The sequence below is a fragment of the Haliotis rubra genome, unplaced genomic scaffold, assembly GCF_003918875.1.
Source record: "Haliotis rubra isolate DU_JTF1 unplaced genomic scaffold, ASM391887v1 Scf788, whole genome shotgun sequence".
Taxonomy (NCBI): Eukaryota; Metazoa; Mollusca; class Gastropoda; order Lepetellida; family Haliotidae; genus Haliotis; species Haliotis rubra.
Window position 1 is genome coordinate 65982 of NW_025767510.1, and position 23014 is coordinate 88995.

Genomic DNA, 23014 nt, shown 5'->3' on the forward strand with positions numbered 1-23014 from the left:
TGTTGGGAGAGATCACCCGCCGTAGGGGAAGTGATTTTGTGATGATCCAGGGCAACCTGACAGCTCAACGGTACTGTGACGAAGTCTTACGCCCACACCTCCTTCCAATCATTGATCGCCAGAGGGAGTTGTTTCAACAGGACAATGCCAGGCCCCACACAGCACGTCACACTAGAGACTTCCTCCAGAACCACAACATCAATGTGCTCCCCTGGCCCTCAAGATCACCGGACTTAAACCCGATCGAACATCTGTGGGATGCCCTTGACAGACGGGTGCGACGCCGTAACCCTCAGCCCCAGACACTTCAGCAACTCGCACAGGCACTACAGGCAGAGTGGGCTGCGATTGGGCAACACGAGATTCTGAGACTTATTCGTTCGATGCCGAGGCGATGCCGTGCAGTTCTGGATGCCCACGGTGGTCACACGAGGTATTGACTTCAGCGCCACCACACGTCTCCATGTGACACTCAAACTGACTTTCCTCGAGTTGGTGCCAAAGACGGATAAGTCTGCATTCCCAGTGAGCAAATTTCGCTATATTTCATTGACTCATAAAGCCTACAAGATGTTTTAAAATAAACATAAAAATACAGTTGAAATTCCTATATGCGTTTCTTTTTTGGGAGAGTATAGTATAGACGAAAGTAGACGGCGTCGACTAAAAGTTACTCATTCACTCTTTCAGATGACGGCGGAAGAGGGCGTGACTGCCTCCGAGACAGACAAGGAAGGGATGAAGCGCGGCAACTGGGGCGGCAAGCTAGAGTTCATCCTCACCTGTGTCGGCTACGCCGTTGGCCTCGGTAACGTGTGGAGGTTCCCCTACCTTGCTTTCAAGAATGGAGGAGGTAAAATACAGACATGTTATAGACCTTTAAACACAGAAATATATCACGATGGATACTTGACTATGGTTGAATTTATCATTAGATTGTTTACGATGGGTGTATATGAAGGATTCCTGAATAAATCTGACACAGGTGCGTTCCTCATCCCCTACTGGATCATGCAGCTGTTTGTGGGGATGCCGCTGTTCTTCATGGAGCTGTCCTTCGGCCAGTTCGCCAGTCTTGGACCCATCACTGTGTGGAAGGTCAACCCTCTTTTTAAAGGTTGGATAATTGTACAGTCTGTAGGCACATGTAGCACATCCAGTCTGTTTAGTCTGTAGGCCTACATAGGGTAACATTCTATGCAGTCTGTAGGCATGTATAACGTATCTCATATACTGAAGGAAACAAAAAAGAGAACACCACTTCATCGCAATGTTCCTTTATATCTTCCCAGAATTTCACCCACAATGCAAGACAAAGCTTGAGAAGTAACCTGGAAAAGAATAAAGGAACGCTTGTACATTGATATGTTCCCTTATTTATTTCCCTCAGTATATGTAGTCTTGGTTTTTCTGTTGTCATGTGAAACATAGTTCACATGTAGTCTGTTGTATCTGTGTGATAGGTGCATGTAAAATAATTGTCAAGCATGTTTTTGAAATTGTATGCGTTATATCCAATACTGACTGTAATTGATATATACTCATGCCAATAATGGTTGTCACCCCTTCAAATTTATAAATTGGAGAGGGGTGGGGGTGAGGTGTGTGTGGGGTTGGGGTGGGGAGGGGTGACAACCATTATTGGCATGAGTATAGAAGGCATCTGTGACGTCCTTCACTACAGGGCTCGGCTACAGCATGGTGATCGTGTCGGGTCTTATCGGCATCTACTACAACGTCATCATCGGCTGGTGCTTCTTCTACTTCTTCTCCTCGATGCAGTCGACGCTTCCCTTGGTCTCACTGCGACAATGACTGGAACAGTCCCAACTGCATCGTTGACAGTAGGAGCGCTAACAACTCTAATGCTACCCTCAACATGAGTATGTTCCCTTTAAACATTCCCTGGTGTAGGACTCACTACTGTAAATGTCAGTAGGATAGTTTAACCATTGTCTAGTGTAGGCACCACCTAGTCAGTGTCTGTAGGTAGAGGTTAACCATTGTCTAGTGTAGGCACCACCTAGTCAGTGTCTGTAGGTAGAGGTTAACCATTGTCTAGTGTAGGCACCACCTAGTCAGTGTCTGTAGGTAGAGGTTAACCATTGTCTAGTGTAGGCACCACCTAGTCAGTGTCTGTAGGTAGAGGTTAACCATTGTCTAGTGTAGGCACCACCCTAGTCAGTGTCTGTGGGTAGAGGTTAACCATTGTCTAGTGTAGGCACCACCTAGTCAGTGTCTGTAGGTAGAGGTTAACCATTGTCTAGTGTAGGCACCACCTAGTCAGTGTCTGTAGGTAGAGGTTAACCATTGTCTAGTGTAGGCACCACCTAGTCAGTGTCTGTAGGTAGAGGTTAACCATTGTCTAATGTAGGCACCACCTAGTCAGTGTCTGTAGGTAGTGGTTAACCATTGTCTAGTGTAGGCACCACCTAGTCAGTGTCTGTAGGTAGAGGTTAACCATTGTCTAGTGTAGGCACCACCTAGTCAGTGTCTGTAGGTAGAGGTTAACCATTGTCTAGTGTAGGCACCACCTAGTCAGTGTCTGTAGGTAGAGGTTAACCATTGTCTAGTGTAGGCACCACCTAGTCAGTGTCTGTAGGTAGAGGTTACCCATTGTCTAGTGTAGGCACCACCTAGTCAGTGTCTGTAGGTAGAGGTTAACCATTGTCTAGTGTAGGCACCACCTAGTCAGTGTCTGTAGGTAGAGGTTACCCATTGTCTAGTGTAGGCACCACCTAGTCAGTGTCTGTAGGTAGAGGTTAACCATTGTCTAGTGTAGGCACCACCTAGTCAGTGTCTGTAGGTAGAGGTTAACCATTGTCTAGTGTAGGCACCACCTAGTCAGTGTCTGTAGGTAGAGGTTAACCATTGTCTAGTGTAGGCACCACCTAGTCAGTGTCTGTAGGTAGAGGTTAGCCATTGTCCATCCTGTCAGTGGGTAGGGTTTAGTTGTTGTTAGCTTAGTAAGTGAGTTTAGTTTTACGCAACTATATGGCGGCGGTCTGTAAATAATCGAGTCTGGACCAGAAAATCCAAGGATCAACAGCATGAGGATCGATATACACAATTGGGATACGATGACGTGTCTCAACGAAGTCAGCGAGCCTGACCGCCCGTTAGTCGCCTTTTACGACAAGCATGGGTTACTGAAGATTAATTCTAGCCCGGACCTTCACGGGTCTTGTTAGCTGAGGGAGCCACCTTGTATGTGGCTGTAGGTAGTGTGTAACCATTGTCCAGTGTAGGAACCACCTTGTATGTGGCTGTAGGTAGTGTGTAATCATTGTCCAGTGTAGGAACCACCTTGTATGTGGCTGTAGGTAGTGTGTAATTATTGTCCAGTGTAGGAACCACCTTGTATGTGGCTGTAGGTAGTGTGTAACCATTGTCCAGTGTAGGAACCACCTTGTATGTGTCTGTAGGTAGTGTGTAACCATTGTCCAGTGTAGGAACCACCTTGTATGTGGCTGTAGGTAGTGTGTAACCATTGTCCAGTGTAGGAACCACCTTGTATGTGTCTGTAGGTAGTGTCTAACCATTGTCCAGTGTAGGAACCACCTTGTATGTGGCTGTAGGTAGTGTGTAATCATTGTCCAGTGTAGGAACCACCTTGTATGTGTCTGTAGGTAGTGTGTAATCATTGTCCAGTGTAGGAACCACCTTGTATGTGGCTGTAGGTAGTGTGTAATCATTGTCCAGTGTAGGAACCACCTTGGATGTGGCTGTAGGTAGTGTGTAATCATTGTCCAGTGTAGGGAACCACCTTGTATGTGGCTGTAGGTAGTGTGTAATCATTGTCCAGTGTAGGAACCACCTTGTATGTGGCTGTAGGTAGTGTGTAATCATTGTCCAGTGTAGGAACCACCTTGTATGTGTCTGTAGGTAGTGTGTAACCATTGTCCAGTGTAGGAACCACCTTGTATGTGTCTGTAGGTAGTGTGTAATCATTGTCCAGTGTAGGAACCACCTTGAATGTGTCTGTAGGTAGTGTGTAATCATTGTCCAGTGTAGGAACCACCTTGTATGTGTCTGTAGCTAGTGTGTAACCATTGTCCAGTGTAGGAACCACCTTGTATGTGTCTGTAGGTAGTGTGTAACCATTGTCCAGTGTAGGAACCACCTTGTATGTGGCTGTAGGTAGTGTGTAATCATTGTCCAGTGTAGGAACCACCTTGTATGTGGCTGTAGGTAGTGTGTAACCATTGTCCAGTGTAGGAACCACCTTGTATGTGTCTGTAGGTAGTGTGTAACCATTGTCCAGTGTAGGAACCACCTTGTATGTGGCTGTAGGTAGTGTGTAACCATTGTCCAGTGTAGGAACCACCTTGTATGTGGCTGTAGGTAGTGTGTAACCATTGTCCAGTGTAGGAACCACCTTGTATGTGTCTGTAGGTAGTGTGTAACCATTGTCCAGTGTAGGAACCACCTTGTATGTGGCTGTAGGTAGTGTGTAACCATTGTCCAGTGTAGGAACCACCTTGTATGTGGCTGTAGGTAGTGTGTAACCATTGTCCAGTGTAGGAACCACCTTGTATGTGTCTGTAGGTAGTGTGTCACCATTGTCCAGTGTAGGAACCACCTTGTATGTGGCTGTAGGTAGTGTGTAACCATTGTCCAGTGTAGGAACCACCTTGGATGTGGCTGTAGGTAGTGTGTAACCATTGTCCAGTGTAGGAACCACCTTGTATGTGGCTGTAGGTAGTGTGTAACCATTGTCCAGTGTAGGAACCACCTTGTATGTGGCTGTAGGTAGTGTGTAACCATTGTCCAGTGCAGGAACCACCTTGGATGTGGCCGTAGGTAGTGTTGAACCATTATCTGGTGGAGGATCCATCTTGTCTGTGTCTGTGTCTGTGTCCATAGGTTGGGTTTAACCATTGTTTGGTGTGACAGTCCCTCTTAATAGCCTGAATTCAAAACATCATGTCTAGTCGCAATGTGCTGGTATAACATTGTTGTCACAATTTGCCCACAGCGATGTACAACACAACGATCTCAGCCAGCGAGGACTTCTTTGTGTGAGTATGATTCTGCATCTGGTGTAAGGCAATTCTGTTTGTTAAATGTTTCACAATCAAAGACTTAGTGCTATTCAGCTATCTTTAATGTCACCATGATACCGAATAAAGTTTTATTCTAGTAATTCTAAGCAACCTGAAAAACAGTTATTCAATTCCAATTAAAAGCCTTTATACACAAAATGCGTCACGGTGGAATTACGAGCGACATATTTGATAACGAAGGTACCGACACATACATTAATGGATACCGCTAGCAGTCTATCAAGCATGGTGGAATCTGTTTCCGAACACCCACACTTACGTTAAACATACATCACCCTGGATTCACCCACTGTCAGGGTCACAAACGGTCCCACTCCCATCACATGGTGTCATCTGAAACCGTGAAATCATGAACATCCACAGTCACAAAGAATAAAGGAACGCTTGTACATTCATATGTTCCCTTATTTATTTCTTGTCGGAAAATACTGATTCAGACATAATTCAGGGTAGTTCCGTTGACAAGAGGTGAGTGAGTATGGTTTTACTCTGCTTTTAGCAATATTCCTGCAATATCACGGCGGGGAACACCAGACATGGGCTTCACACATTGTACCCATGTGGGAAATCGAACCTGGGTCTTCGGCGTGACGAGCGAACGCTTTAACCACTAGGCTACCCCAACGCCCCCGATGACAATGAGACTTTGCCAGTAGGTTAATTTTAACAAGGTTATTGTTGATCAAAATTACAGATCGGGATTGTAGTCTGCTCTCATGCAAATTGTAAATAACACTGTCACCATAAACAACTGTTTTGACAGCCGTGGATTGTGAAGTGTAACCAATTTAGGTCAAGTGGGGTGGTGTAATAGTCAGTCTGAATGCGTAGTAGTGTCACTTGGGAGTTATTTCAAAATATCTGAAATGCCGATATTCATATAAGGCAGACGTACAGGCGTGCTTGACACTGGGTCAACACACCGTCACGTTCTGAACGCCTTTGGTCAGCCAAGGTCTGATGAACAGGCCATAGAATTGATACCAGACGTGTTGATCAGTTACTCAGCCATATAAAGGCTGTCGACACCGTTCCACAACACAGCAGGAAGGCAGGTTTATCCTGATGCAACAGGACGTGATGAGTTCGTGACTTCCATCACACTCAGAAATGACCTGCGGAACGCAAGCGGCGTCAATGTTTCTAATCAGACAGTGTGTAATCGTCTCCGTGAGGCTGGTTTTCCGTCACGGAGGGCATGCATTCGCATCCTATCGACCCGACATTACAGACAGGGACGTTTGGATTGGACTGAAGATCACGTCAATCGGACAGACCAAGATTCCAATAGATTTCAGATTTCTGGATTCGAACTACCTGAATATGACCACTATGGAGCTCAGTCTTGATTGGATCGGTAAGGCTAGAGGAAACGACTTCCACGTCCTACATCAACGATACAGGTGTGCGGCAATGAATGACATTCTAGATATTTACGTGAAACAGTATTCGTGAGCAACTGGAACGGACTTCATCCTTACGTATGATAACGCTGAGCCTCATCGTGCCTGGATCGTTGATGTTGGAGAGAGGGAGTGACCACTGGTTGCATGGAGTGGCCAGATCGGTCAATAGACTTCGCCCCGAACGAGTTGCAGGTCGCCCTCTCACGATGTCGTCAGGCAACTCAAGCGAAACTCGGCAATGCTCTTACTGAAGCGTGTAAAAATCTTCCTTTGGCAATCATCCAGACATTGGGAGCATGACCCGACAATAGAACGCATAGCCGCTAGTTATAATTGTTTCTTATCACAAATGCCGCCTTTCGCCATTTCAACAGATGCACACAGTTTGACATATTACTATATATTGAATATCATGTGATCGCTTTCTCAAATGTGTGTGTTTTGCAACAACCCGACAAGGGTATGGGTAATTAATTTAGAATTTGAATAATTTCTGTTACATTTTTTAATACATTTTTCAGTCACGGTCCTTCAATATATACATCGCACACACGTATCTGAATTTGTCATTCTTGTGACACACGGGGTTCCCGTATCACTTACTGCAAATAACCACGTATACTAGCATTTGTACTACAGCTGTCAGCATCACGACACCCGGAGTTCATGAAATTATACATTCTGCAAGCATCTATGCTTTATTTGGTATTTTCTAACAAAGTGAGTTACCAAAAACTACGTTTGGTGACATCTCTTTCACGATGTCTCATACCCTGACACCCGGTGTTTTAGGAACTACGTGCTGAAGATGTCTGACGACGGAATGGATAACATGGGTGGCCTAAACTGGCGTCTTAGTCTGTGCCTGCTGCTGGCGTGGTTTATTGTCTTCGGAGTACTGATCAAGGGAATCAAGTCACTGGGAAAGGTAGCTGCATATAGTATATGTTATACTGTTAACAAACTATTCTGAAAAAATAAAGTTTTACAGTTTCATCATGTCACTGTTATATGTGACAAGTAACAAACTGTGAGGTGATATCAGAGTCTCAATACTGCGAACACCAGGGACCACTGAAGAACGATTGAGTTATTTATGTACGATAAGAGTGGGTGTCGACATAAGTGTCACTAAAGGCCCCTTCGGGACTACGTTCCATCCTCTTCAGTGATGTATCAAAGTGAAGGAATTCAACCAGTCATCATGTTATAGCCACTCGTCATGTTCTAATAGCAGCAAATTCAATTTTGTTCTGTTCCCTGTCCTAGTTTGACGGTGGCTGGTGTGTTTTCCCCGTCGTTGCCTGAACGACACTGCTCTGCTCCCTGTCCTGTCCTGAATGAGACTGAGTTCCCTATCCAGCCCTGAAAGAGACTGTTCTGCTCCTTGTCGTCCTGTGACTGAGTGTTCCCTGTCCAGCTCTGAATTAGACTGCTCTGTTCCCTGTCCTGCCCTGTGACTGAGTGTTCCCTGTCCAGCCCTGAATGAGACTGCTCTGTTCCCTGTCCTGCCCTGTGACTGAGTGTACCCCGTCCAAGCCCTGAATGAGACTGCTCTGCTCCTTGTCCTGCCCTGTGACTGAGTGTTCCCTGTCCAGCCCTGAAAGAGGCTGCTCTGCTCCTTGTCCTGCCCTGTGACTGAGTGTTCCCCGTCCAGCCCTGAATGAGACTGCTCTGCTCCCTGTCCTGCCCTGTGACTGAGTGTTCCCTGTCCAGCCCTGAATGAGACTGCTCTGCTCCCTGTCCTGCCCTGTGACTGAGTGTTCCCCGTCCAGCCCTGAATGAGACTGCTCTGTTCCTTGTCCTGCCCTGTGACTGAGTGTTCCCTGTCCAGCCCTGAATGAGACTGCTCTGCTCCTTGTCCTGCCCTGTGACTGAGTGTTCCCCGTCCAGCCCTGAAAGAGACTGCTCTGCTCCTTTGTCCTGCCCTGTGACTGAGTGTTCCCTGTCCAGCCCTGAAAGAGGCTGCTCTGCTCCTTGTCCTGCCCTGTGACTGAGTGTTCCCCGTCCAGCCCTGAATGAGACTGCTCTGTTCCCTGTCCTGCCCTGTGACTGAGTGTCCCCTGTCCAGCCCTGAAAGAGGCTGCTCTGCCCCTTGTCATCCTGTGACTGAGTGTTCCCCGTCCAGCCCTGAATGAGACTGCTCTGTTCCCTGTCCTGCCCTGTGACTGAGTGTACCCCCGTCCAACCCCTGAATTAAACTGCTCTGCTCCTTGTCCTGCCCTGTGACTGAGTGTTCCCCGTCCAGCCCTGAATGAGACTGCTCTGTTCCCTGTCCTGCCCTGTGACTGAGTGTCCCCTGTCCAGCCCTGAAAGAGGCTGCTCTGCCCCTTGTCATCCTGTGACTGAGTGTTCCCCGTCCAGCCCTGAATGAGACTGCTCTGTTCCCTGTCCTGCCCTGTGACTGAGTGTACCCCGTCCAACCCTGAATTAAACTGCTCTGCTCCTTGTCCTGCCCTGTGACTGAGTGTTCCCTGTCCAGCCCTGAATCAGACTGCTCTGTTCCCTGTCCTGCCCTGTGACTGAGTGTACCCCTGTCCAACCCTGAATTAAACTGCTCTGCTCCTTGTCCTCCTGCCCTGTGACTGAGTGTTCCCTGTCCAGCCCTGAATCAGACTGCTCTGTTCCCTGTCCTGCCCCTGTGACTGAGTGTTCCCTGTCCAGCCCTGAATGAGACTGCTCTGTTCCCTGTCCTGCCCTGTGACTGAGTGTTCCCTGTCCAGCCCTGAATGAGACTGCTCTGCTCCTTGTCCTGCCCTGTGACTGAGTGTTCCCTGTCCAGCCCTGAATGAGACTGCTCTGCTCCTTGTCCTGCCCTGTGACTGAGTGTTCCCTGTCCAGCCCTGAATGAGACTGCTCTCTGCTCCTTGTCCTGCCCTGTGACTGAGTGTTCCCTGTCCAGCCCTGAAAGAGGCTGCTCTGCTCCCTGTCCTGCCCTGTGACTGAGTGTTCCCTGTCCAGCCCTGAATGAGACTGCTCTGCTCCCTGTCCTGCCCTGTGACTGAGTGTTCCCCTGTCCAGCCCTGAATGGGACTGCTCTGTTCCCTGTCCTGCCCTGTGACTGAGTGTCCCCTGTCCAGCCCCTGAAAGAGGCTGCTCTGCCCCTTGTCATCCTGTGACTGAGTGTTCCCCGTCCAGCCCTGAATGAGACTGCTCTGTTCCCTGTCCTGCCCTGTGACTGAGTGTACCCCGTCCAGCCCTGAATTAAACTGCTCTGCTCCTTGTCCTGCCCTGTGACTGAGTGTTCCCTGTCCAGCCCTGAATCAGACTGCTCTGTTCCCTGTCCTGCCCTGTGACTGAGTGTTCCCTGTCCAGCCCTGAATCAGACTGCTCTGTTCCCTGTCCTGCCCTGTGACTGAGTGTTCCCTGTCCAGCCCTGAAAGAGGCTGCTCTGCTCCCTGCCCTGCCCTGTGACTGAGTGTTCCCTGTCCAGCCCTGCATCAGACTGCTCTGTTCCGTACCCTGCCCTGTGACTGAGTGTTCCCTGTCCAGCCCTGCATCAGACTGCTCTGTTCCGTACCCTGCCCTGTGACTGAGTGTTCCCTGTCCAGCCCTGAATGAGTCTGCTCTACTCCCTGTCCCAGCCTAACTCAGACTCGTGACCTCACTTAATCTCCCTGAGACTTGATTCCCCTGCCCCAGCCTGACTGAGACCGGTGTATGCTGCAGGTCGTCTACTTCACCGCCACCTTCCCCTACCTGCTACTGACGGCGCTGCTTATCCGGGGCGCCACACTAGATGGGGCGTCTGATGGCATCCTGTACTATCTGACGCCCAAATGGGAACGGCTGGCCGACTCAGAGGTAATGCTGATGCTGTGCATTATAGGCTCGCAAAGCAGAATCGTTCCAAAATGTTCCAAACGTTGCGATCTATTGTTCCTAAAAACAACAGATGATCTGATTGATAAACAAACAAATATTAATAGATGATAATTGTTGGCATGTGCGTAGCTCTGGGATTTATTCATTTACATAATATATAGTATATCATAGTATATTACGGTAAACTGCTATTGGTTCATCTTCGTCCTCTGACCATGCTTGCTTCCAGGTGTGGAGTGACGCAGCCACTCAGGTGTTCTACTCCCTTAGTGCGTGCTCTGGGGCCTGGTCCTCATGGCCAGCTTCAACAAGTTCGACAACAATTGTCTGAGGTGTGTGTCAGGGCTATTGAGCGATGCCAGGATCCGCTGCGGGTTCAATCCCGTATTCGTCCTAATTAATTTCAACATGATTTCCCCATGAACGATGTAACTGTTCCACACGTCTAGGCCCTATATATGAGCCTCCCTACGTTCACTTGACAACCGTTTTCTGTCCCTCCCAGGGACGCCCTGATCGTTCCTCTAGTGGACTGTCTCACCAGCTTCTTCTCGGGGTTCGTGGTGTTCACTGTGCTGGGGTTCATGGCGTACAATAAACAGGTCACCGTAGCCGATGTTGCCGCTGGAGGTACGTGATGTTAGTGTCGATGCAGATGTTGATGTAGGTAAGACAGATTCACAACATCCAATACAGGTGTTTGCTTTACATCGGGGTAGGTGTTACGCAGGTGAACCAGGGTTCTTATTCTCGAAACGTTCGTAGCCCTAAGAATTCTTAACTTTGATCGTAGGCAAAGTGTCATGAATGGGCTAAAGAAGTTCGTAGGGCTACGAACGTTCGAGAATAGCTAGCCAGGTGTTCGACTATTCATTGTATGTAAGGTAGGATTGAGAAAAATACTCACTGTTGGTAAGGTAGGAGTTCGCTTAAGTTGAGAAAATAAGTAGTGTTGGCTGGGTAGGATTCGATGAAGGAGAGAAAAATGCTCACTTTTGGTTAGGTAGAAGTTCGCTCAATAGTTTTTAGAGTTTTTTTATATCTAAATTCATGTGCATCAAATAATCTCCACAATGTATACCTGTGTACGGAATAATATGCTTTAAGTAATAGAATGCTTTAACAAATTATGCATTAAACTTTCCACCTTTCGTTAAGATATGGCGCTGTGTGTCGAAACACTATATTTATAACATTTTACATATACCAGGTTAGCTTTAAACCTCACTCACTCACTAATATCATGAAAACATAATTCCGATGTGTCCCAGTCACTGCTAGTTATTGACTTCCAGACTTTATCCCTGACAGGTCCAGGGCTAGCATTCGTGGCCTACCCGGAAGCTCTGGCCAGCATGCCGGCACCCACCGTCTGGGCCATCCTGTTCTTCTTCATGATGGTTATCATAGGATTCAGCTCGCAGGTTAGAACTGACGCTAAAATAGGTAGAATCAAGTCTATAATGCATGATTCTTACCGTTCGGGGTGATCAGGGATGGTGGGGTAGGCTAGTGGTTAAAGCGTTCGCCCGTCCGGGTTCGAATCCCCATATGGGTACAATATGTAAAGCCCGTTTTTTGTGTCCCCCGCTTGAACTATAGACAACTGGTTTGCCTGGACGAGATTACATAAAGACGGTCATGACTCATATGTAATATGACTTCTATCAGGTGTGGGCAATATTCACTCACGCTACGGCTACAGCAAACAGCAATATTCACTCACGCTACAGGTACAACAAACAGCAACATTCACTCACGCTACAGCTACAACAAACAGCAACATTCACTCACGCTACAGCTACAACAAACAGCAATATTCACTCACGCTACAGGTACAACAAACAGCAACATTCACTCACGCTACAGCTACAACAAACAGCAACATTCACTCACGCTACAGCTACAACAAACAGCAATATTCACTCACGCTACAGCTACAACAAACAGCAACATTCACTCTCGCTACAGCTGCAACAAACAGCAACATTCACTCACGCTAAAGGTACAACAAACAGCAATATTCACTCACGCTACAGCTACAACAAACAGCAACATACACTCACGCTACAGCTACAACAAACAGCAATATTCACTCACGCTACAGCTACAACAAACAGCAATATTCACTCACGCTACAGGTACAGCAAACAGCAATATTCACCCATACTACAGATACAACAAACAGCAATATTCACTCACACTACAGCTACAACAAACAGCAATATTCACCAATACTACAGCTACAACAAACGGCAATATTCACTCACGCTACATATACAACAAACAGCAATATTCACTCACGCTACAGCTACAACAAACAGCAATATTCACTCACGCTACAGCTACAACAAACAGCAATATTCACTCACGCTACAGCTACAACAAACAGCAATATTCACCCATACTACAGCTACAACAAACAGCAATATTCACCAATACTACAGCTACAACAAACATCAATATTCACTCACGCTACAGATACAACAAACAGCAATATTCACTCACGCTACAGCTACAACAAACAGCAATATTCACTCACGCTACAGCTACAACAAGCAGCAATATTCACTCACGCTACAGGTACGACAAACAGCAATATTCACTCACGCTACAGCTACAACAAACAGCAATATTCACTCACGGTACAGCTACAACAAACAGCAATATTCACTCACGCTACAGCTACAACAAACAGCAATATTCACTCACGCTACAGCTACAACAAACAGCAATATTCACTCACGCTACAGGTACAGCAAACAGCAATATTCACCCATACTACAGATACAACAAACAGCAATATTCACTCACACTACAGCTACAACAAACAGCAATATTCACCAATACTACAGCTACAACAAACGGCAATATTCACTCACGCTACATATACAACAAACAGCAATATTCACTCACGCTACAGCTACAACAAACAGCAATATTCACTCACGCTACAGCTACAACAAACAGCAATATTCACTCACGCTACAGCTACAACAAACAGCAATATTCACCCATACTACAGCTACAACAAACAGCAATATTCACCAATACTACAGCTACAACAAACAGCAATATTCACCAATACTACAGCTACAACAAACAGCAATATTCACTCACGCTACAGCTACAACAAACAGATCACGCAACAAACAGCAATATTCACTCACGCTACAGCTCACAACAAACACGCTACAATATTCAATATTCACTCACGCTACAGCTACAACAAACAGCAATATTCACTCACGCTACAGGTACAACAAACAGCAATATTCACTCACGCTACAACAGGTACGCTACAACAAACATCAATATTCACTCACGGCATACAGCAATATTCAACAAACATCAATATTCACTCACGGTACAGCTACAACAAACAGCAATATTCACTCACGCTACAGCTACAACAAACAGCAATATTCACTCACGCTACAGGTACAACAAACAGCAATATTCACTGTCAGCAGCTACAGCTACAACTGCAGGTGACCAGACTGTAATTCCTGAACCTCACCATGTAAGACCATCGCCTATGTGTTTCAGTTCTCCATCATCGAAACAATCATCTCCTCCATCTCTGACGAGTACGACTGGATCCTCCGGAAAAGCTTCCGTAACTCAACCCTCTTCCGAATATCTCTGTGTGTCTGCTTCTACCTCATGGCTTTACCCATGACTACAAACGTGAGTACTGTCAAGATGCATGGCTTTACCCATGACTACAAACGTGAGTACTGTCAAGGTGCATGGTAAATGTGGTCCATAGTCCTCTTCCTTCTTGAGATCATATTTCACCCGCGTCCATGTTAACCGACATGAGTACTTCAAAACCACTTATACTGTGCGTTGGATAAAAAATAGCACTGTTTATATTGCTTACAGCGTTACTTTTCTTTATCCTGGGCAATGTATCAATGTTGAGTCGAATTTCGTTCTCAGCTCCCTTCGGAGTGTCCAACCCAAGGTTAACTGATACAATCTCATCCTATCGGGTACCCATTCACTGCTAGGCGGATGCAAAATCCGAACAAATCAGTTGCTAAAGCGATACATGTGTTTCTGTGTAGGATAGAACCGCTCCCCACAAAAAACCCAAAACAACAACAAAAAAACAAGACAAAACAAAAAAACTAAAATGGACCCCCCAAAAAAAACAAATATTGATCTTCAGTAACCCATGCTTGTCGTAAGAGGCGACTAACAGGGTCGGATGGTCAGGCTCGCTGTCTTGGTTGACACATGTCATCGGTTCCCAACTACGCAGATCGATGCTCATGCTGTTAAACAATGGATTGTCTGGTCCATACTCGATTATTTGCAGACCGCCGCCATATAGCTTGAATATTGCTGAGTGCGGCGTAAAACTAAACTCACTCCCTCCCTCCCAGGAGTCAAGTTGTCAGCCTTCCATTTATTCTCAACGCTGATCTGATCTGATTTATGCGCACCGTTCACAGTGCCAGGTGTTATTACCAAGCAGCCAGTATCAGACTAAAGGGCCTACGTGCGTATTCTCTAAACAAAAACCCTCCGAGATAATGAACTATTTTGAGAAACAGAACACATTTATAGGATATGGGAAATAATAAACAACAAATGTTTTAAGTTTTCGTGTTGTACATGTCACAAGAACTTACATCTGTGACAGAAAGTCTAACGAGTATGTCAGCATTTCTTATTATTGGCATTTTACTCCAAACTTATTTTATTTACCATTATTTTATTTAGCTGTCTTGCTAGTTCCGAATAAATGTCCTGTAAGGAAACTGTCCTCATGTGGGTACAATGTGTTAAGCCCATTTCCGGTGTCCCCCACCGTGATATTGTTGGAATATTGCTAGTAGCGGCGTAAAACTCAACTCACTCACTCACTCAAAATGTTCATGATCTATCTAGTTCACTTTTAATTTGTCGTTAAAAAGAATTGGAGATTTGTTTCTGTGTGGTTTTGTACACTCTATAGGGTTTACTTTCTGCAAAAAACAATGTTTCCAAATTTTCACTTTCTCTTAAAGTGAAAAAAACCCTACATTATAGTAACATGTTCCCTTCATGTATACACAGTAACTGTGTCTTAGGTACGTTGGTGTATACAAGTAATCCTTAACAGCATATATATTTTTCAATAGTGGAACTAGAAACAGAATAGCATTTAAAGGTGAAGAAAGGGTTGCACATTATTGAATATGGCGGCCATTTTGAAATCCAAGATGGCCGCCAATGGGATGTTTGGAAAAATTGGAAACATTGCTTTTTATGTTAAGTGTAGTGAGTGGTTTCAGAATATGCATGCTGTTGCTAATCTCCAATTTCTTTGAACGAAAATACATAATACAATGGACTAATCCCTAACATTTCTTGTTCAGTATATATTAATTATATCTATATTATGTATAATATACTCAGTTTTATAAGAAGTTTTACTGACTGTTGACGGTAATGGTTGCTGTTGATGTTGTAGGGTGGGGTGTACCTGTTGGAGCTATTAGACAGCTCCGTCGGCGGCTTCCCACTCCTGTTTGTTGGATTGGTGGAGTGTATTGCCATCAACTACATCTACGGTAAAAGCTTCTCTCTCCTCTTCGTAATTAATACCATTAATGCAAGCACTCACAGGCAGCACTGTCACTAGGTACTCTAAAAGAAACAGAATTAAAATGTGCTCATGCACCTATATCGACTCTCAAAGACAAATCAATATCTATTTCAATCCATAAAACGCCCACACACCCCACGTCCACAACTCACTCACCCACCAAACCCCTTTCACTTAACATTTAATACTGTTAACTTTTCTCCGAAATGACAGCCTGTACTTTTACCCCAAATACTATGTAGTATCATTTTCCTTAAAACAATCTTTTCAAGATCTATTTCCAAAGACAAACCCGTGTTTACTCTTAAAAATAAACTCCTTCAATAACTAATTCAATCTTCATCTGCCCGTCCTTAAAGTGAGAAAATATACCAGTTCATATTTAGACTATATGTCTAGGGAATTGTTTGTAAACATAATAGAATGAAATTCTCTGACAGTGTGGTGTCTACTGCAGGTTACAGTCGGTTCTCCGAGGACATCTCTATGATGCTGGGCAGACGTCCGTCTGTCTACTGGAGGTTCTGTTGGTGCTTCATGACCCCCGCCATGTTGTTTGTGAGTGTCTCCGTTAGCCTATGACCCGGCCATGTTGTTTGTGAGCGTCTGCGTTTGATCATGACCCCGGCCATGTTATTTGTGAGTGTCTCCGTTAGCCTATGACCCGGCCATGTTGTTTGTGAGTGTCTGCGTTTGATCATGACCCCGCTATGTTGTTTGTGAGTGTCTCCGTTAGCCTATGACCCCGCCATGTTGTTTGTGAGTGTCTCCGTTAGCCTATGACCCGACCATGTTGTTTGTGAGTGTCTGCGTTTGATCATGACCCCGCCATGTTGTTTGTGAGTGTCTGTGTTAGATTATGACCCGGCCATGTTGTTTGTGAGTGTCTGCGTTAGATTATGACCCCGCCATGTTGTTTGTGAGTGTCTGCGTTAGATTATGACCCCGCCATGTTGTTTGTGAGTGTCTCCGTTAGATTATGACCCCGCCATGTTGTTTGTGAGTGTCTGCGTCAGATTATGACCCTGCTATGTTGTTTGTGAGTGTCTGTGTTAGATTATGACCCCGCCATGTTGTTTGTGAGTGTCTGCGTTAGATTATGACCCCGCCATGTTGTTTGTGAGTGTCTCCGTTAGATTATGACCCCGCCATGTTGTTTGTGAGTGTCTGCGTTAGATTATGACCCCGCCATGTTGTTTGTGAGTGTCTGCGTTTGATCATGACCCCGCCATGTTGTTTGTGAGTGTCTGCGTTAGATTATGACCCCGCCATGTTGTTTGTGAGTGTCTGCGTTAGATTATGACCCCGCCATGTTGTTTGTGAGTGTCTGTGTTAGATTATGACCCCGCCATGTTGTTTGTGAGTGTCTGCGTTTGATCATGACCCCGCTATGTTGTTTGTGAGTGTCTCCGTTAGCCTATGACCCCGCCATGTTGTTTGTGAGTGTCTCCGTTAGCCTATGACCCGGCCATGTTGTTTGTGAGTGTCTGCGTTTGATCATGACCCCGCCATGTTGTTTGTGAGTGTCTGTGTTAGATTATGACCCCGCTATGTAGCGTTCAAGTCTATCCAGTACACCCTTTGTTACAGACAGTGGTTGTGTTCAAGTCTATCCAGTACACCCTTTGTTACAGACAGTGGTTGTGTTCAAGTCTATCCAGTACACCCTTTGTTACAGACAGTGGTAGTTTTCAAGTCTATTCAGTACACCCTATGTTACAGACAGTGGTAGTTTTCAAGTCTATTCAGTACACCCTATTTTACAGACAGTGGTTGTGTTCAAGTCTATCCAGTACACCCTATGTTACAGGCAGTGGTAGTGTTCAAGTCTATCCAGTACACCCTATGTTACAGACAGTGGTTGTGTTCAAGTCTATCCAGTACACCCTATGTTACCGACAGTGGTATTTTCAAGTCTATTGAGTACACCCTATGTTACAGGCAGTGGTAGTTTTCAAGTCTATTCAGTACACCCTATGTTACAGACAGTGTTTGTGTTGAAGTCTATTCAGTACACCCTATGTTACAGACAGTGTTTGTGTTCAAGTCTATTGAGTACACCCTATGTTACACACAGTGATAGTGTTCAAGTCTATCCAGTACACCCTATGTTACAGGCAGTGGTAGTGTTCAAGTCGATCCAGTACACCCTATATATTACAGACAGTGGTAGTGTTCAAGTCTATCCAGTACACCCTATGTTGCAGACAATGATAGTATTCAAGTCGATCCAGTACACCCTATGTTGCAGACAGTGGTAGTGTTCAAGTCGATCTACTACACCCTATGTTACAGACAGGGGTAGTGTTCAAGTCTATCCAGTACACCCTATATTGCAGACAGTGGTAGTGTTCAAGTCTATTGAGAACACCCTATGTTACAGACAGTGGTAGTGTTCAAGTCTGTCCAGTACACCCTATATTACAGACAGTGATAGTGTTCAAGTCTATCCAGTACACCCTATGTTACAGGCAGTGGTAGTGTTCAAGTCGATCCAGTACACCCTATATTACAGACAGTGGTAGTGTTCAAGTCTATCCAGTACACCCTATGTTGCAGACAATGATAGTATTCAAGTCGGTCCAGTACACCCTATGTTGCAGACAGTGGTAGTGTTCAAGTCTATCCACTACACCCTATGTTACAGACAGTGGTAGTGTTCAAGTCTATCCAGTACACCCTATGTTACAGACAGTGGTTGTGTTCAAGTCTATCCAGTACACCCTATGTTACAGACAGTGGTATTTTCAAGTCTATTGAGTACACCCTATGTTACAGGCAGTGGTAGTTTTCAAGTCTATTCAGTACACCCTATGTTACAGACAGTGTTTGTGTTGAAGTCTATTCAGTACACCCTATGTTACAGACAGTGGTATTTTTAAAGTCTATTCAGTACACCCTATGTTACAGACAGTGTTTGTGTTCAAGTCTATTGAGTACACCCTATGTTACACACAGTGATAGTGTTCAAGTCTATCCAGTACACCCTATGTTACAGGCAGTGGTAGTGTTCAAGTCGATCCAGTACACCCTATATTACAGACAGTGGTAGTGTTCAAGTCGATCTACTACACCCTATGTTACAGACAGGGGTAGTGTTCAAGTCTATCCAGTACACCCTATATTGCAGACAGTGGTAGTGTTCAAGTCTATTGAGTACACCCTATGTTACAGACAGTGGTAGTGTTCAAGTCTATCCAGTACACCCTATATTACAGACAGTGATAGTGTTCAAGTCTATCCAGTACACCCTATGTTACAGGCAGTGGTAGTGTTCAAGTCGATCCAGTACACCCTATATTACAGACAGTGGTAGTGTTCAAGTCTATCCAGTACACCCTATGTTGCAGACAATGATAGTATTCAAGTCGATCCAGTACACCCTATGTTGCAGACAGTGGTAGTGTTCAAGTCTATCCACTACACCCTAAATTACAGACAGTGGTAGTGTTCAAGTCTATCCAGTACACCCTATGTTACAGACAGTGGTAGTATTCAAGTCTATCCAGTACACCCTATGTTGCAGACAGTGGTAGTGTTCAAGTCTATCCAGTACACCCTATGTTACAGACAGTGGTTGTGTTCAAGTCTATCCAGTACACCCTATGTTACCGACAGTGGTATTTTCAAGTCTATTGAGTACACCCTATGTTACAGGCAGTGGTAGTTTTCAAGTCTATTCAGTACACCCTATGTTACAGACAGTGTTTGTGTTGAAGTCTATTCAGTACACCCTATGTTACAGACAGTGTTTGTGTTCAAGTCTATTGAGTACACCCTATGTTACAGACAGTGATAGTGTTCAAGTCTATCCAGTACACCCTATGTTACAGGCAGTGGTAGTGTTCAAGTCGATCCAGTACACCCTATATTACAGACAGTGGTAGTGTTCAAGTCTATCCAGTACACCCTATGTTACAGACAGTGATAGTATTCAAGTCGATCCAGTACACCCTATGTTGCAGACAGTGATAGTGTTCAAGGCGATCTACTACACCCTATGTTACAGACAGGGGTAGTGTTCAAGTCTATCCAGTACACCCTATATTGCAGACAGTGGTAGTGTTCAAGTCTATTGAGTACACCCTATGTTACAGACAGTGGTAGTGTTCAAGTCTATCCAGTACACCCTATATTACAGACAGTGATAGTGTTCAAGTCTATCCAGTACACCCTATGTTACAGGCAGTGGTAGTGTTCAAGTCGATCCAGTACACCCTATATTACAGACAGTGGTAGTGTTCAAGTCTATCCAGTACACCCTATGTTGCAGACAATGATAGTATTCAAGTCGGTCCAGTACACCCTATGTTGCAGACAGTGGTAGTGTTCAAGTCTATCCACTACACCCTATGTTACAGACAGTGGTAGTGTTCAAGTCTATCCAGTACACCCTATGTTACAGACAGTGGTTGTGTTCAAGTCTATCCAGTACACCCTATGTTACAGGCAGTGGTAGTGTTCAAGTCTATTGAGTACACCCTATGTTACAGGCACTGGTAGTTTTTCAAGTCTATTCAGTACACCCTATGTTACAGACAGTGTTTGTGTTGAAGTCTATTCAGTACACCCTATGTTACAGACAGTGGTATTTTTAAAGTCTATTCAGTACACCCTATGTTACAGACAGTGTTTGTGTTCAAGTCTATTGAGTACACCCTATGTTACACACAGTGATAGTGTTCAAGTCTATCCAGTACACCCTATGTTACAGGCAGTGGTAGTGTTCAAGTCGATCCAGTACACCCTATATTACAGACAGTGGTAGTGTTCAAGTCTATCCAGTACACCCTATGTTGCAGACAATGATAGTATTCAAGTCGATCCAGTACACCCTATGTTGCAGACAGTGGTAGTGTTCAAGTCGATCTACTACACCCTATGTTACAGACAGGGGTAGTGTTCAAGTCTATCCAGTACACCCTATATTGCAGACAGTGGTAGTGTTCAAGTCTATTGAGTACACCCTATGTTACAGACAGTGGTAGTGTTCAAGTCTGTCCAGTACACCCTATATTACAGACAGTGATAGTGTTCAAGTTTATCCAGTACACCCTATGTTACAGGCAGTGGTAGTGTTCAAGTCGATCCAGTACACCCTATATTACAGACAGTGGTAGTGTTCAAGTCTATCCAGTACACCCTATGTTGCAGACAATGATAGTATTCAAGTCGGTCCAGTACACCCTATGTTGCAGACAGTGGTAGTGTTCAAGTCTATCCACTACACCCTAAATTACAGACAGTGGTAGTGTTCAAGTCTATCCAGTACACCCTATGTTACAGACAGTGGTAGTATTCAAGTCTATCCAGTACACCCTATGTTGCAGACATCGGTAGTGTTCAAGTCTATCCAGTACAACCTATGTTACACACAGTGGTAGTGTTCAAGTCGATCCAGTACACCCTATGTTGCAGACAATGATAGTATTCAAGTCGATCCAGTACACCCTATGTTGCAGACAGTGGTAGTGTTCAAGTCGATCCACTACACCCTAAATTACAGACAGTGATAGTGTTCAAGTCTATCCAGTACACCCTATGTTACAGACAGTGATAGTGTTCAAGTCTATCCAGTACAAGCCACTGACGTATGGCGACTACATCTACCCGGAATGGGCGCAGGCTCTCGGTTGGCTGGTGGTTCTGTTTCCCATCTGCGCTATCCCTGGCTGGTTTCTCTACTATCTGCTTCGCAATGGCGGCTGGGATGTAAGTACCAACGTTACACACCTACACTATCGACTTCACGAGGACAAAGTCACGATATCTTAACCATCGACACATGGTCGCCTTCTTGATAATATTTGCCACTGAAACATATAATGTTGGGATGGTGGTGTAGCTTAGTGGTTATAGTGTTCGCTCGTCGCACACCGAAGACCCATGTTCGATTCCTCATTTCCCCATTTCCGGAGCTCCCCTCCGTGATATTGCTGGAATATTGCTAAAGGTGGCGTAAAACTAAATTCAATCAGTGAGTGAGTGAGTTTAGCTTTACGCCGCACTCAGCAATATTCAAGCTATATGGCGGCGGTCTGCAAATAATCGAGTCTGGACCAGACAATCCAGTGATCAACAGCATGAGCATCGATCTGTGCAATTGGGAACCGATGACATGTGTCAACCAAGCCAGCGATCCTGACCACCCGATCCCGTTAGTCGCTTCTTACGACAAGCATGGGTTACTGAAGACCAATATTCTAACCCGGACCTCCACGGGCCCACTCACTCATACATAAGGTTTGTTTGATTTTCTTTTGTTTAAAGCCACTCTAAGACAATATCCTGGACTGTACGGCGGTATCCTGTACATAATCGAGTGTGGTCCCGATTATCCAGTAATTGATATTAACGACTCCCGCTGTCGGAGAAAGAAGACCCGCTGTTCAGCAAGTTATCGAACCAGACAACCCGATCTATTTGTCGCTCCTCGCTGTGCCACAGAATCTCAGCTTCTCTGGTGCTGCTTAGCAGTGCTAAAATGTTATTATTTCAGCTGAAATGTTTTATCTATGAAGTTTGTGAAATATTATCCATTTCTGGTTCGCAGGGAAAATTCTTAATAAAGTTGTTGCGCATATGGTAAAATTGTTAAACTCGCAAAATAGTCAAAAGGTTGGATACCGTTACATAGGCTGATTCCCAATGCTTCCAAGAACTGTCTATCGCTTGTCCCAGCGGCTTAAACAGAGGCATACTGAACAGGAGGTCTACGATGACCTGAACAGCAAGCCACAACAGATGTGACTACATTTACACTAATTGCATGTATTTTAGTATTTTATTCTTATTCCATCTGTACGTTTTTTCGTTTTTACATTGGACATGTGTCAATATTTCAGTTGATTAGGCAGCTATCAACCCCACTTCCGGAGTGGGGTCCTGCCCTTGAGGAAAACCGGAAGTTCCGGTACGCAGGAACTCGTCAGCTTGCTACGATAGAGGTCCAGGTAGAGCCTGAAGCCGGGAAGGACTTAAGTCGAGAAATGAACGGCTATGATCCGAAGGCTGGTGGTCAGGACAAGTTGGACAATAGTGCTGGACTGGACAATCCGGGGTTTACTAAGGACGAGCCCCCTTCTTACCAGGAGTCATTTACCAAGATGTAGGTA

At 45.2% G+C, this 23014-nt stretch overlaps 1 protein-coding gene across 1 annotated transcript; it reads left to right on the top strand.

Annotated features, from left to right (window-relative positions):
• The first annotated feature begins 738 nt into the window (after positions 1-738).
• LOC124261061 (sodium- and chloride-dependent glycine transporter 1-like) lies at positions 739-23011 on the top strand. Its single transcript, XM_046695381.1, is given in 16 exon segments — positions 739-853; positions 986-1117; positions 1685-1791; positions 1793-1883; positions 4979-5021; positions 7265-7400; positions 10142-10276; positions 10527-10575; positions 10578-10629; positions 10803-10927; positions 11609-11721; positions 13847-13987; positions 15765-15864; positions 16357-16461; positions 21454-21611; positions 22745-23011. Coding segments are annotated over 16 exon segments (1869 nt in total).
• The last annotated feature ends 3 nt before the right edge of the window (positions 23012-23014 follow it).